This window comes from Cyprinus carpio, chromosome B11 (assembly GCF_018340385.1).
Source record: "Cyprinus carpio isolate SPL01 chromosome B11, ASM1834038v1, whole genome shotgun sequence".
In the NCBI taxonomy this organism is placed as follows: Eukaryota; Metazoa; Chordata; class Actinopteri; order Cypriniformes; family Cyprinidae; genus Cyprinus; species Cyprinus carpio.
Window position 1 is genome coordinate 3980360 of NC_056607.1, and position 16844 is coordinate 3997203.

General features: G+C 35.0%; 1 protein-coding gene across 1 annotated transcript; it reads left to right on the forward strand.

The window, feature by feature from the left end:
• Positions 1-251: 251 nt before the first annotated feature.
• Positions 252-16727, forward strand: cdk5rap1 (CDK5 regulatory subunit associated protein 1). The gene is made up of 13 exons (XM_042733385.1): positions 252-745; positions 1791-1894; positions 2079-2113; positions 2196-2296; positions 2558-2768; positions 4873-4993; positions 5103-5336; positions 6483-6580; positions 10069-10124; positions 13294-13424; positions 13811-13960; positions 14080-14220; positions 16333-16727. The coding sequence occupies exons 1-13, from the start codon at positions 478-480 to the stop codon at positions 16435-16437; spliced, it is 1755 nt and encodes a 584-aa protein (XP_042589319.1). The 5' UTR covers positions 252-477; the 3' UTR covers positions 16438-16727.
• The last annotated feature ends 117 nt before the right edge of the window (positions 16728-16844 follow it).

The following is a 16844-nucleotide window of genomic DNA, read 5'->3' on the forward strand; positions in this document are numbered from 1 at the left end:
GAAGCTTTGAATTTTGCATTTAATTCTGTATCAATTTATTTTTTATTTATTATTATTATTTTTATCCCCCTCTTCCCCCTTATCTATAATAGCTGAATAGTTTATAGCGGAACCGTGTACGTTTCACACTCCAGAACAGTAGGTGACGGACATGCACCTTTAACGTTGGTTAAAAAAAAAAAAAAAAAAAAAAAAAAAAAAACAAAGAAGAAGAAAAGAGACGAAGAAGAAGAAGCCTGGCTTTTATTTTGAAATATATCACAGTGGCATCGCCATATTTACATCGTTTACACATGTACTGTGTAGCTGCTTGATTTTTATAAGCTACTTTAACGCAGTGGTGTCTTTTCTTAATTTCACTAGATTTGTTGGAGTAGTTAATTGGGGTAAATCGTTTATTGATTAGTGTCAAGGTTCAGTGATGCGTTTATTTGTTTGTTTTTAGCTGTTCAGTGTGTTCAGTTAAGTGAGTGAGACATGAACATAAGCAGCAGTTTCAGATTCTGTAGATTTACTTTTAGGAAATGTTTATCTCGACGCCTTCAATGGGACACATGTGACCGATATTATTGCTCTAAATCATCCTCTACCGATCAGACAAGAGTGGTGCAGTTAAAGAATAAATTGGCATGTGGTCCCAGTTTTCAAGACTTCATCAAGAGTTCTGACAAAACCTATGATGCTTGCAATGATGAACATGAGGAGTACCATATTCCTGAATGCACAACAGCACGATCACTGAAAGGTCAGGACCTTTTTTTTTTTTTTTTTTTTTTTTTTTACACGTTCTCATTTTTGCTTTGTTACAACGGCAATAACAAAATATTCAGTTTTTTATTATTCGACTATTTGTTACATAAATTATTATATTATTATTCAAGTGTAGCTTCTTAACAGAAGGTTAGTCTGGAAATAGGTGTTAGGTTACAGATTACAAGTTACCCTATTTAAAATGTAATAAGTAGTGTAACTATTTCAATACTTTATTAAAGTAATGTAACTGAATACATTTGATTACGGTGTAATTACTTTTGTAAAATTGTAATGATTTCAACTGTTAATAATTTTCACACATTTAAACCAGACAGGGTAACATTAACGTTACAGTAGTACTCAACAACACTCAAAATCCTTCATCACTTGAATTAAGATTATAATAATTTCATTTTAAAGCACAGCCACTTAAGAAAATAAGACTTTAAAACCTCTTTTAACTCTGAGATTGTTCTGAGTTTAAGTAAAGATTTAAAATCGTAACAAGATATAGTTTAATAGTTATGATAGTGTTTTTGAAATCAGATCTTTGAATAGCTACGGCAGGTAACAGTGGCATCTAACAATGCCTTGGAAAAAACAGTTAATCTTAGAAAATAAAGCATATACATTAACCCAAATAGTAAATAAAACTATAATATAAAAAGCATGTGTTCTATTCTGTGTCCTAAACTCCTGAAACATTGGTGTATCATATTTTATGAAATTTAATTTATGAAAGAAATCAATTAAATCTGTGTGTGTGTGTGTGTGTGTGTGTGTGTGTGTGTGTGTGTGTGTGTGTGTGTGTGTGTGTGTGTGTGTGTGAAATAATTCAGATGTAACACCCTTTGTAATCGTTAACATTTTTTTATGTACAGTACATACAATACAACACATAAGTACTTTACCTGTGAACACATTTTTTTGGGCGCTTTCTTTTAATTTTGCCATATTACACTGAGTTTAACGTCTAAATTCTTTCTTGGAGTGAAGTATTTATGCCACATGATGTTGACCATTTAAATGTCTTTCAGTGTATTTTGAGACATATGGCTGTCAGATGAATATCAGTGACACTGAAATTGCTTGGTCCATCCTTCAGAAAGCAGGATATTCACGGACACATGAGCTGCCAGAGGTATTGCAAACTTTACCCAATAAAAAGTCATCGTGGAAACATTTGTAGAAATTATGATTACCATGATAATTTTTTGTAAGGGTTGAGATACGTTCAGAATAGCAGAATATGGTTAATGTATTCCATATTCTAATCTGTCATTACATGAATGTTTTAATATTGTTTTTCTGATATTCTTCTATAGGCAGATGTAGTACTGCTTGTCACTTGCTCTATAAGGTAAGAAAGACTCCATTTTAACCATTAAATATATATATATATATATTATATTTAGGGTTTAATAGTTTTTCTCCTTCAACAGAGAAAAGGCAGAGCAAACAATCTGGAACCGACTCAAACATCTCACTGCCTTAAAGAAGAGGTGTCAAAAACACAAGCCTTTATTAAAAATAGGTGTCCTAGGTAACTATTATGATGCTTCCTCCTTTTTTTTTTCAAAAGTGTAAATGTGCATGCACACAGCTAAACAGAAAAGAACAGTGCTGATTTCTGCCAAAATGTTGTCTGGAAAAAAATGTAAAAGACTTTTTAACAACATATTTTATATTAGAGGTATTAGAGTTGTTGGCAGAAATGCAGTTCCTGGCCTGATTAGGCAAGTTACAGTTCCATCAACTGGTAATCCTTCTTGTCAAGCTCTGATGCACATGTGTCCTTCTGTAGGTTGCATGGCAGAAAGACTGAAGACTAAATTACTTGAGCAGGAGAAGTTGGTGGATGTTCTGGCAGGGCCAGACGCATACAGAGATCTGCCCCGGTTATTATCTCTTGGTTACAGAGGTCAGAGGGCCAGTAATGTGTTGTTATCATTAGAGGAGACTTACGCTGATGTCATGCCTGTCCATCAGACTCCAGAGGGACACAGTGCTTTTGTGTGAGTAATGCACTGTTTTATGCCACCTTTTGTAGAACATCACAATATTGCTACTAAATGAACTGGACTCTGTCCATCTGACTCTACATCTCAATAAAATACCATTATTATTCCATAGAATCAGACATTTATAGGTCATGGTAACCATGTGCATGGTTTGTCACTACGGAGGTAAAAAGTAACTGACTTCTATTACACTATGGTATTTGTTATGAAAAACATCATTTATTATAAAAGCAAAATATATATAATATATAATAACATGAATGAACCATGCCAAAATTACAAAATTCTGCACCAAATTCAAGCATTTTTTGGATCTCACAGTGATCTTTATCAATTCTTCTCATTTTATCTCACATTGCACTGAGCTGATAAATGGTCTTCTCCGCACATTTCAAATGAGTAGTGTTTTTACATTTTTTATTTATTTATTTATTGGTTTGGTACTATTTTCACAAGCAAGTGGTACATTTTCAAAACTCTTAGTACTAATCTCACAACAAATAATCTAAAGTGCTCTTCTTTCAATCATTTCAGCATATTTTCAGTTGTTTTAGTACAATACACACAATCACAAAATATACTTTCAGGGGATTCAGGTAAACCCTATTTTATGGGGACAAAATGTCCTTTTTTGTTTTTTGGAGAATAATTTTCATAAGGGTAGGTTTAGGAGTAGGGTTAGTGTAGGGGGATACAGTATAAAACCCACTACTCCTATGGAATGTCACCAGGAAAACCTGTGTGTGTCTGTCTGTCTGTGTGTGTGTGTGTGTGTGTGTGTGTGTGTGTGTGTGTGTGTGTGTGTGTGTGTGTTTCTGTGTGTGCTTCTGTGTGTGTGTTTCGTGACATATCAGGACACAACTTTGTATAATGACATGGGTATGACACAGGTATTACAAGGAGAGGGTGAATTATGAGGACAAAACCCATGTCCCCATTTTTCAAAACGCTTATAAACCATACAGAATAAGTTTTTTTGAGAAAGTAAAAATGCACTAAGTTTCCTGTAAAGGGTAGGGTTAGGTGTAGGGTTGGTGTAGGGCAATAGAATATACATTTTGTACAGTATAGAAACCATTACGCCTATGGGATGTCCCAACTTTTCACAAAATCAAACGTGTGTGTGTGTGTGTCTGTCTGTCTGTCTGAGTGAGTGTGTGTGTGTCTCTCTCTGTGTGTGTGTACCTACTTACTGTAACCATATTTTGGGGACAAACTGGTACCCAGAATTAAGCAAAACTTGAAAAAATCACCTGAAACCTCCCTTTGTGGAAGTCCTCATTTGTAAAACCATGTGTTTTGCTATTTTTAAACGTACAACGGAACACAAGGGAGAGAAATTGATCAGAGATGTATCAGAAAAAGGGAGACAGATGGCATCAAATACAGCATTTTAAATTACATTATGCCATGTGATACTGCATATAGAAGCATTACCATGGTGAAGATTGCACATTACTATAACTCACCCTTCATCTGAAAAGTTCAGCTAGAGTATAGATTCAGTCATATGGCACAGTGAGAACATTTACTGCATTGACAGTAATAAACTTTGTTCTAGCACAAAACCTTATGGCCATGTCATACATTCATCACAACTTTTGATAACACACTGGATAAATACTTTTACAAACATTATGGATTTTATGTGAGATATGTAAGTTAGGTAATGTAAGTGTATTTTCTATCATGACAGTTATTGCCTGTATTACTATAATTATTTCAGCAACAAAGGTGATTTGAACATGTATCTTGCATTGTTTGCTCTTGAATGAACCGATTGTTAAAATTAATAAATTGAAAGAAGATATTACTGTTGTGTTTTGGTGATTAAACCAAATGTTGCTAATACATAACACAATGATCTTGTGTTCTGAAACAATGATTATGTGGAATGAAAAGATGTGCAGCTACAATGAAATCATGAAATCAGGTTTTAAAAGTGGTGTTACAAGTATGATCGGTTTAAAGTTTTGTACTAAGAGTTTTGAAAAGTTCCTTGTATATGTTTATTATGCATCCCCAACTCATACATTTGAATAAATGTAATAAAACTCATACAGCAATGAAAATGTGACATATTGGGTTGGTATTTCAGGTCTATCATGCGTGGCTGTGATAACATGTGTAGTTACTGTATAGTGCCTTTCACTCGTGGCAGAGAAAGGAGCAGACCCCTGTCTTCCATCTTGGAGGAGGTCCGCATGCTCTCAGATCAGGTAAAGGGTTTGAGTTTACAATACTGTGCAATATGGATGTAATAAACCTAAAATAATATCCCATGATTTATGATGGTGAGGTAAAGTGTGTATGTTTGTTTATGTGTAGGGGGTGAAGGAGGTCACCTTACTGGGGCAGAATGTGAACAGCTATAGAGACTTGTCTGAACAGCACTTTATCTGTTCTGAGGGCAGTACTCAGCTCAGCCGAGGCTTCAAGACTGTGTACCGCACAAAACAGGGAGGCCTCCTCTTCTCAGACCTTTTGGACAAAGTGTCCCAAATTGATCCAGACATGAGGATACGCTTTACCTCACCACATCCTAAAGACTTCCCTGATGAGGTAAGTACTATGGAGTCCCAACATAATGGGATATTCTAGTCAGAAATGCATTCTTTTCTGGAAGCAGTTTTAACCATTCTACCTACGTAGGTGTGATTCTTAACTTCTGATTACACAGCCGGGTCCTTGTAAAGATGTTAGACTAAAAACAATAATTTACTGAGATACAACACCAAAGGTATTTACATTGACATGACTATAGTATGCACGTCATGACCATAATTAAATGGTTTGAATTGAAAAAAAAATTAAGGAAAATGATTTTTGAAATAAACAATTGATCATCAGTAAACATTACTCATGATCAATTGTTTATTTCAAAAATCATTTTCCTTAATTTTTTTTTAAACAGTGATGATGCATATTTCATAATCTAGCAATGTTATTTTCCTCATTGCTGTTTGAGCTGCATGAGCTGAAGCTGAAGGGTGAATGAAAGCACTTTTCTTGCAGCCAAACACACCCTATTTGAGATTATTCAGATATATATATCTGATATCTATATGTTGTTTAAACATAATATTTCAACTTAAATATGCACAGTAACATGCAAATGCATGTTGCCCTCTTCCTGTGACAGTGTGCTAAAATACAGGCGACTAAAGTACAGAGAACTCACACCACACATCTTCCACATCTTGCACTTTACTGTATTTTTCTTATCAAAGTCATCACTGCGCTTTCAAAGCTATTGTTTAGACCAGTCGGACCTCAAGGTACCACCCAAAATGTAGACTGTACATTATCCTGCTTAATAAACGTAAAACGTCAGTGAAGAGTATCAGTTCCTAGCAAGCAGTTTTAACCAAGACAAACAAATTTAAAGTACACCCTAATACGTTTTGTACATACATTTGATAACCAGAATCTAGTGTTCTGAGTATAATCAGTAAAGTTAGATAATTTCTTCAGTCAGCAATAATGTTGTAGTGCTAGGCCATGACAAGCACTTATCCTGTTTGCCCTCTGTCGGGCTTCTAAGTAGATTCCTTTATGATTTGGCTTCTTGGATAAATTTACTACGTTGATTTTTTTTCCCCTGGTAATGGTGATATTTGTTTCTAAACAGGTTTTGAGTTTGTTGATCATACATTTTGCCCGTAATTATTGTATTTAACTATATACTTTTTTTTTGTGTTAAATCAGGTGTTACAGTTAATTCAGGAGAGAAGGAACATCTGCAAGCAGATCCATCTGCCAGCACAGAGCGGCAGCAGCCGGGTTCTTCATGCTATGAGACGTGGGTAAGAACTGTTTATAGAGCTGTGTATTGTCAGCTAAACTCAAGATGCACATCACAATGCAGACAAAAGTGTGCAACAGTTGGGCTCTATAGGTAAAAATTTCAAAACAGACCTACTGTAAGATATGAGTACTTTGTTTAATTAATCTGTCTAGAACCATAGGTGCTTATAAAGCAGGAAGTTCCCGCAAACATTTATTCATTATAGCAATATGGGTCGATGTGTAAATTAATCTACATAGATCAAATCAATGATTTGAATTCTTTCTGTCAGACTGCAATTTCACAGACAACTCAAGGGAATCACAGCTACTGCCTCCTCTTTCTTAATACAGTGCAGAAATCGCTTTACATCACATCACATCATGTCTGCACTGAAAACAAGAGGCCAAAACATGTGCGAATCACTTCACATCACAACATAATGGGCCAGATTTACTAACAGCTTGCTCCAGCACAAAACCTCTTTTGGTGTTAAAATAGTACTGTCAGGTTTACTAAAGAAAAGCAGTGAAAAATTAGTGGTGAAAAGGTGTGAACTACTTTTTGCACCTGATCTTATTGCATTTGTAGGAGTTTCCCTTTCAGATGCAAAATTTATGGGGGGAGAGTATTTAAATGAATTACACAACAATGGCCGTTCTGGGGGAGGGGCCGGCGAAAGGCTAATTGACTATGGTTTGCAGTAATCAGTTTACTGGTAACTGTGCCATTATTTACCATTCAAAAAAGCATGTCTTAACCCATTTTGCACTTGACATGGCAGAGAACAGAGAGTGCATGGTAGAAGGGAGAGTTTTTTTTTTATTTGTATGAATTTATTTGGAATGCTAGAGGATTAGCACCATCACTGCCAGCTTGAACCGTTGCTACAAGTAAGGATGGATCCAGACTTTCATTGTAGCTGAGATGTTCACAAGTCTTTAAACTGGAGTCCGAGTCAAGTCTCAAGTCTTTATCCCTAGAGTCTGAGTCAAGGCTTGATTCTTTGGTCACGAGTCTGAGTCGAGTCTCAAGTCATTTAATGGCTTGCTAAAAAATTCCCATGCATAATCCTCATGTACTGAAATCTTCCTATTAACGAATCTGTTTTATAGGATATAGAAAAAAAAAAAAAAAAGATCTATGATATATATATATATATTTTAAAGACGTGTTAATGTTAATGTACATCCAGCCTGTTATGTTTTAATCCATTACCATGTTCATAACAGTTTTTCTGTAATCAAATTCTAAACTAAGAGTCCAATACCATGACACACAAGGAAATATTTGAGACAGATATTACAAAGCCAAATTAAGGTTAAAACCAAATTAAATAAAGTTCATAAAGAAATAGTTTATGATATAAGTCAGGGGTATTCAATTAAAGTTCAAATAGGCACGACTCTATATTTTCCAAGCATAGGTCTGAAAAAAAAAAAAAAAAACATTTTACATGTATTGTATTTTTACATTTAGATTCATGCAAGGACATGTGACAGAATAAAATACTTTTTTCAGTGTTTTGCTCCTGAAATCTATGATTTTAATATTTTAATTAAAAGCATTTTCTACTAAAAACAATGTAGCTACAATAATCAAAACGCAAAAACAAAGATAACTAGCAGTTTAAAAATGTAAGTTCTATCCTAGCCATCTAACAACAATTTTCCCAATTATAATTAGGCTACATGATGATTCTTTTGAAATGTTCTTAGCTTACATATTAAGAATGCTAAATCACATCTGATAGATAGTAAGAAAAATAACTTACTATAAAAATAGCATTGTTGTTTTCTGTTGTGTTTTGGTGAAAATAATCTATAATCTGGTTTCTAACCGCGTCATTCGCAGCTCTTGAACTTGGCGCCGGCGCACGTCAACACTTTCAAACAATATCTAGGGCATGTTTGAAATTAAATAGCCAATTAAGTCTAGATATATACGCATTTGGCACTGTGATGAACTCCATAGTGAATACAAAAATCTGAATGGCTATTTAAACCATTAAAGGGGTCATGATGCGATTTCAAGTTTTCCTTTCTCTTTGGAGTGTTACAAGCTTTTGGTGCATAAAGAAGATCTGTAAAGTTGCAAAGACTAAAGTCTTAAACCCAAAGAGATATTCTTTATAAAAGTTAAGGCTCGTCCACTCCTTCCTAAAACGGCTAGTTTAAACATGCTAATTGAGTGCGCATGCGTCTTGATGCTTCGCATCGGGGTCCTGATCACCCTGTCGGGGTTTATTCTGCGAGAACAACCGGCTGGATGTACATTATCCCTTACATATCGCATTACTGAATACTGGCATTTGTCTAGTCAGAAGGGTTACCTGGTGTGGTCTTTTGTTGCTGAAGCCCATCTGCTTCAAGGTTCAACGTGTTGTTCTTTCAGAGATGTTCTTCTGCGTACCTCAGTTGTAACAAATGGTTATTTGAGTTACTGTTGTCTTTCTGTGAGATCAAACCAGTCTGGAGGATTGGTTTCATAGCGTCAGCTACTGATGCCATAGATATGTATAGATGCCCCATTGACTGCTCCAGGCACGTAGATGTGGTTGTCATCTTGGAACGGTCAACTTGACGTCATTCACCATACTGTAGGTTCTCACAGACCCGGTGAGCCGTTCTGTGTAGGATTGTGGCATCTTTCGAATATTCAGTGATTACTATGGAAAATGATGTCAAGTTGACCATTGCAATATGGCGGACGGCTTACGTATAGTGGCCAAGTGGCAACCTTCCGATCTCTCTCTTGAAACCAACATGGAAGTGACTAAAACTGCAATTCATCAACTGGCCGCTAAAGGCTGGCTCCAAAAGGGAGTCAGTACCATAGACTCCCAATGTTAAAATGCCTAACTTTACAGCAGAACAAAATATGTTTACAGCCTGGTACAAAAAGTGGTCTTGGTCTTTATACAGGGGTGCACATAAGTGGTATGCACAAAATAAAAAATGTGCTGTATAAATTAGTTCTGATAGCACATTTGCGTACTGACATGGATGACAGATGTTAATGCACAATTACCATTTTAGATCGACAAACTGTACTGTATAATATTTCTATTCAAATTGAAAGCATAAAGCATAAACGAGGCATTTATGTATATATATCTATGACTGATGCACCGTCTTGTTTCGTACTCAGGGAACCAAGGTTACATAAGCAACCAAAACACTCTCTTGTGCCTCATAGAAGCACCCTGAGAAATACCAATGTCAGAAATGCTGATTATTTATACAACCGTTTTTTTTTTTTTTTTTTAATAACTGAACTCACGGGGCATGATGTGAATGCAATAATAATAAATATATATTAATACAAGAATTTAATGTCAGTTTTGAAAAAAACAGCCCTGTCTGGTTATGACATTCCTTATTTGCTACAATTAACTCTTTTTATAGCATATGTACTTAATTTATCTTCATTTTTATTGAAATCCAAGACTTTGTGGATGTACTGTGTAATTTAGTTTCCTTCAGTCTGTCTTTTTTTCTTTTTCAGATACACCCGAGAGGCTTATCTTGATCTTGTGGAAAACATTCGTGAAATAATTCCAGGTATGCTTTCATTATAAAATATGCTAATTGATAATCACTGATTATTAATACTGGGACAAAAACTACTTACAAAACTGAAAAAAAAAAAAAAAAATGTACCAAGGAATTATTTTGTATTATCTGTCGAACATGTTTAGAGGTACTTTCTATCTTTGTTTGATTTCAAATAATTTGTCAAATGACTATAAATAATGACAAATCTATTTTGCAATGTTTGATTAAATTGACAGTATAGGATGATTACAAACTGACCTTTTTTCACTCTCTATTATTATTATTATTATTTCAACCAGATGTAGCAGTTTACAATTTTTTGGGATTTAAGGTGTTCACTGGAGTTACTCAATTGTAATGTTGTATACAGTAGCCTAGTTAATAAAATATATTTTTTTATCGTATTTATCCATATATCATATTTTTATCATATTTATTTATATATTCTTGTCTTTTTGCACCCACTGCTTCATATACCTTATACACAGAAATAAGCGCAGTTAGAATAGCAAAATATGTGGGAGAGAATTTCTGTGGTGTGACTACATTGTATTGCAACAGATGGAAACAATTAAAATTAAAGCTGCAAGCAGCGATGAACGGGCCCTCGCACCCGGGCTCACCGCCAGGGTACAAATAAGCCAAACAATTAAAATATGACCTTCACAAAGAGCAATGATATCCAACAACAAATTCTATGCTATAACAGTTCTTAACTCGCAAAGGCCTTTAATTATAAAATATCAGGAGTTTTAAATGTATTATTTATTACACGGTTCTGACACACCAGCAACATGAATTATCAACAACACGGTTCTGACTGGTCAGCAACATCCAAAAAATAACCCACAATAACCAAAAAAAACCAAAAAACCCAATATAAAACACAACATCAAAAAGCTAACAACACCAGGATCATCTGGGTAACTGAAGTCGCCGCTGTACTCTAGGAACAGTCATTTTGCCACAACCCAATGTTTTTTCTTGGTGGAAGCTTTGCGTTGACGGTTTAGCTAATAAAATATTTTAAATACTCAATTCAAAAATTGTGTACATATTTCTCTCGGGGGTATTTACATTATGTCATCCTGTTGCCAGTTGCAGACTCGTTCTCTTTGTGTTAATCTGGCCTTAATTATTTAATTTATAAATCCTACAATTTAATTGACTAATAATATTAAACAAACTAATAAAATTAAAATATAAAAAAACAAGAAATATTAATCTACTTCAATGTCCATCTATTAAGATTAAGATTTATTAATCTGGCCTTAATTATTTATGTGGTGAACTATTGTGTATTAAATGGTATGAGTGCACCAAATCCCTTCAATGTCCATCTAGTTTGAACCTGCCGCTTGTTAGCAACTGCTGTCTTCATGGAAGCTTTGCGTTCCAATATTCAAACTCAAATCAATATTTTGTCTAATTATTTACTTATGAGGCAAGTAGCTGTGTAATAAGCTGGATAATGTACATCCAGACAGTTGTTATCACAGAATAACCCCTGTCAGGGTGATACAATCTGCAATAACAACCGTCTGGATGTACATTATCCCTTACATAATAAATTAAAAGAAAACAGATAGAATAGAAAAAGAATAGAGCAAACTAGTGTTAGAAGACTTTTTGTCCACTTTTTTTCACTTCAGTGTTAAAACTAGTCTATAATCGAAAAGGTCTAATAACTGTATTTAATTATGGTTGCACTTGAATTGGTTACAAAATAGATTAAGCATATGATAGAACATACACATTAATTGTTCCCTTCATGTATACAAGTATGTAGAATGTTACCTTGTTTGGCGTTTGTCAATTTCTCTCTCTCTCTCTCTCTAGCTTTATTGACATGACAGAAATACATTTTGTATTGCCGAAGCACTAAGACAACAAAGAAAATGGTTTCGAAAATCTGGACATTAACACTAGAACATCTGAACTTAAAAAAAAAAATTAGCTGGTGAAAATCCTAGTTTTCTAATAATTTTGGCCACTACTGTACACGCAGATACGTATGGGGGGAAAACATTATAGTACAGATTATTTTTTTTTTTGCTTTTTTCAAGCAGATTTTTTAATGTTTAAATATTTGTATAAACGTAAACAATTTAAAAGCAATGTTTGTTTTTTTTTGTTTTTTGTTTTTTTGAGGAATTTTGAATAAAATATTAGCAATCGTTACAATTAGACATGTTGGCAATACGTCAGTGATAGAAGTTAAGAGAAAAAATTATCGGACCGCATGACAGTACACAATTAACTGCTCACATGTGAGCATGCAGGGACATTTTATGAAGTATGTCACTAGTGCTTAGCAGCTATACACACAGAATGCATTTTTACATTGAAAAACACAAGACTCGTTGGGGACAAATGGGGAAAAATATACCCAAACCATACTTGTATCCAAGTCTTGGCAATATTTTTGCAGAATATTGTGTATGTACACAATAAACTACATTATCAAATTGTATAATGTAAAAAAAAAAAGTGAAAGTGACGTTACATACAGCCAAGTATGGTGACCCATACTCGGAATTCGTGCTCTGCTTTTAACCCATCCAAAGTGCACACACACAGCAGTGAACACACACACACACACACCGTGAACACACACCTGGAGCAGTGGGCAGTCATTTATGCCGCGGCGCACGGGGAGCAGTTGGGGGTTCGGTGCCTTGTTCAAGGGCACCTCAGTTGTGGTATTGAAGGTGGAGAGAGTGCTGTACATTCACTCCCCCCACCTAAAATTCCTGCCGACCCAAGACTCATACATGCAACCCTTGGATTGCAAGTCTAACACTCTAATCGTTAGGCCACGACTTCATAGCAGTTAAACACATTTAATATAAAGTGAGACCAGAGAGGTATATTTATTAAAGTGATTTATCTGTCAAGACATGATAGTAAATGCTATTCACAGGAATACATTCAAGATAAATATATATACTGTTTTTATTTAGTTGTGGTTTGAGGTCAGGTGGGTTTAGCGTTAGTGAGAAATAATGTAATAATGTTGACAAAATAAAAAGTTAATAAGACATGTTTCAAAGAACAGTTTCAAAACTAATGGCTAGCAAAGTTGTGAGACATGTTTTTATATGATATGATGTGAATTAAACAAAGTGCAGTGGTGTATGATGTTCCTCTCTGTCCCTGATAAATCCTGTTTCAGGAGTCAATCTGAGCAGTGATTTCATCACAGGATTCTGTGGAGAGACTGAAGAAGACCATCAGGAGACCCTTTCCCTTGTCAGGGAGGTGGGCTATAATGTGGGCTTTCTCTTCGCCTACAGCATGAGGAAGGTCTGATCTAATTGTTGCTCTTCCTGCCAGATTCATCATCAATTTTTTTTTTAGCAGAGTTCCTATGGTACATCATTGTAATTAATGGAAATTAGTAGAAGTGGTGGAAATGTCTAAAGGGAATATAGTTGAAGTTTTACTATGCTGTAAATCATTTCATTTTTTTTTTTTCTGTGAGTGAATATGTAGAGTAAAATGAGCATGATAATGTCAGTCAATTAGGGTTTTATTAGAGGTTTTTTTACTAATAAACATAATTATATCTGCTAGTACAAAAGAATGGTACCAAGCCCTTTAGCCAAAGCAAACTATAGAATAATTAAAAACTAGGATACGAAGAGGTATTCTGACATTAGTATGGCTTTTTTCTGTTCTTATCTCTCTAGAAAACTCATGCATATCATCGGCTGCAAGATGACGTTCCTGCACCAGTGAAACAGCGCCGTCTGGAGGAACTCATCTCTGTTTTTAGAGAAGAGGCAGCTAAAGTCAACATGGCTCTCATTGGCAGCACACAGCTGGTCTTGGTAGAAGGAGTGAGTATAACAGAAAACCTCAGGATGTTTTGCCTTATTTTCTCCAACGCTTATAGGGTTGCTTGGGCATAGAAAAATGCTGAACAGATATTACAGAATTCTTTCTTGATATTTTACAGGAAAGTAAAAGATCTTCTGAGGAACTTTGTGGTCGAAATGATGGAAATGTGAAAGTGGTTTTTCCTAAAACAGATTTGCCTATCCAGCCAGAGAAACCTCAGATGGTTCCCATTACATCTGGAGATTACGTGTTAGTCAAGGTAAACTATGGGCAACAGTTTATCTAATATTGAAATAATCATTTTATTGTCAGTGTCAAGTCAATTTTATTTGTATTGCATTTTTTACAATACAAAAGAATGTTGTGGTCGATAGTGACAAATGCAGTGCTAAGATCCAGGAGCTCTAATAGAGAGCAGGTCATTTGTAACTCTTATGAGAGCAGTTCCTTTGATACAGTCTAAATCCTGACCGGAAATCCTCGCAGATACTTTAGTTTACTATCATGCCCTAGCAGCAGTTGGATGTTTTGACCTGCTCTTCAGTCTGTATTTCATGCAATGCAATCATGGAGGGCTTGTGATGCTAGAATCTATAGTATAACCATATATGAAAGGGTTTGTGAATACACACTAGAATTAATAATACAATAATTCACAAGCTGGAGCTAACTTTGCAGGATGTTGGTCATCCAGGTCCAGGATTTGGACACCCCTGGTCAATGGGGTCCATACATAACAGTTCATGTTCTTTGAATTCCATCCTAAGATCAAGATGGTGCAAGCACTGGTCAGTGTGTGCCTTGCAGTATAGCTGGTACTTGTTTTTCACTTTTTCATCATAAGTCCAAGGTTTAGACAGTGGTAGGCCATCTTTTCCGTGGATAACATCTTTTCTGAAAGGCATCTAAGCTAATATTATTTAATTTGTGACAGTAGTGACAATAAAATTGAGCTAATATGGTTGTGTTTGTTGAGCTTAGTAGTCAATCCAGCTGCTGGATTTTGAACTAACTGTAGCTAATTAAATGACCCTCCATGTAAACTCATTGGTTCCTGATTATGTCCCCAGAAAAGCAGAGGACATAATACTGAGCCCCGTGGCACTCCATACATGTGTTTGATAAGATATCTCTTCATTTACACAAAGTGGTCATGTGGACGAAATATACAAATCAAGTACTTGAGCAAAATACAGATACACTGATAAAGTATTACTCCAGTAAATGTATTAAGTACTCTTTTTCAATTTTACTTGGGTAAAAGTACTTGATTTTTAACATATTTAAGTATAAGAAGTAATGATTAATGAATGTTTATTTATTTTGCAATTTTATACTCTATCCTCCTGTTAAAAATACATGTCATATGCTGATTACTACTGATAATTACTGATAATTCAAGTGTGCAAACAAGTCAAAATAACAAAATATATCTTACAGCATACTAAATATGCTTTTCCAAATATATACATTTTAAAATCAGAGGTCACATTGGCCAAACGGTGTTAGCATTTTTTAAGAAAAATGTTATGCCAACATACTATTTTTACATCATTTAAAGTGCCCTGGCGGCAGGGCATGGGCATGGCATAGCATGGGCATTATTTTGCGTTATTTTAATATTTTACTTCGTTTTTAAATAAAACCTACACTGTTCAGATGGTAATACACATTGCAAATGCAAAAATTAGTAACTTTTCATGCCATCAATCGTGCACATACTCAAGCTCCGAGGATCTCCCGTTCTTGGCTTAGTTTGAGTTTCAGTGAATTGTTAACTGGAGACTCCGGATTTTTAGCTGAAACCGGATTATTTGAATCAGTGATTTGTTGACCCGAGAACAGCTGCAATCTGCTTAATCCAATTCACAAATAAATCATTCAGTGTGATTTGCGAACTATTTAACAGGCTTATTGAAAAGAATCAGCTCTTTCAGGAATCGGACAGCTCGATCACATCTCATAGTGCTTGATGATTTCTCCAGTTCAAAATAACGAGGAAGAACATGTTTTTCTGAAATGTAGTGGAGTAAAAACTACCATATTATGATTTGGAAAGTAATGAAGTAAAAGTTTCCCAAAATAAAAATACTCCAGTAAAGTACAGATACTGTACTTAAAAAAATTTACTTAAGTACAGTAACAAAATAAAAATACTTAAGTTGTCCACTACTGACAGCAGTAGCCATTTGATAGATATGACATAGTAGTAAAATCTGATAACACTAGAAGACAGATGTAGCCATGTCTGATGAGAAATGCCATCAGGTTAGACGACAGATTTGAGAGTGGTCCCTAATTAACAGGTTCTCTTTGTTCATGCTGTGTTTTTGATAACTACAAGGTCTCAAACAGTTAAATGTTCCAACAGATCACATCAGCTAACTCCCAGTGTCTGAGAGGACATGCTTTGATCCACTCCTCCTTGAATGACAGAAAGACATCTGAACATCTTCTGAGCAAACAGACAATGTAATGCTGACCCTAAGATAACCTCATACTGCCGTTCTTATTTCATTGTGTGTATGCTGTAATAGTTGATATTAAAATACAATAACTGTGTTAATTTCATTACTAAGTAAATGGAAAGAAATATAGAAAATGTCATGTCTTGTGCAGAAAAAAATAAAGAGTTTCTTTAAATTACCTTGGTGTATAGGGGACTCATAAAAAAAAATGCAGTATTTGTCATATTGTGAGTTTACAGTACTTTCAAAACCTGTTGTTGGGTGTTTACAAGCTGCAAACCTCTAAACACGCTGAGAGGGGAAAAGTTCATGAGTAAATAACATATCCATATTCTCCATAGTTACATTTTTAGATTATTTTATCCAAAGCAATTTACAGTGCATGCAAGGTATACATTTTGCCAGGTCAGTATGG

What these genes read in the sequence shown, in the direction of transcription:
- cdk5rap1 (XM_042733385.1), top strand. Translation starts at nt 478, where the DNA reads ATGAACATAAGCAGCAGTTTCAGATTCTGTAGATTTACTTTTAGGAAA. An exon ending in AGCTGGTCTTGGTAGAAGGA is followed by an intron (nt 13,961 to 14,079) that starts GTGAGTATAACA and finishes GATATTTTACAG; the next exon opens with GAAAGTAAAAGATCTTCTGA. An exon ending in GAGATTACGTGTTAGTCAAG is followed by an intron (nt 14,221 to 16,332) that starts GTAAACTATGGG and finishes ATGTTCCAACAG; the next exon opens with ATCACATCAGCTAACTCCCA.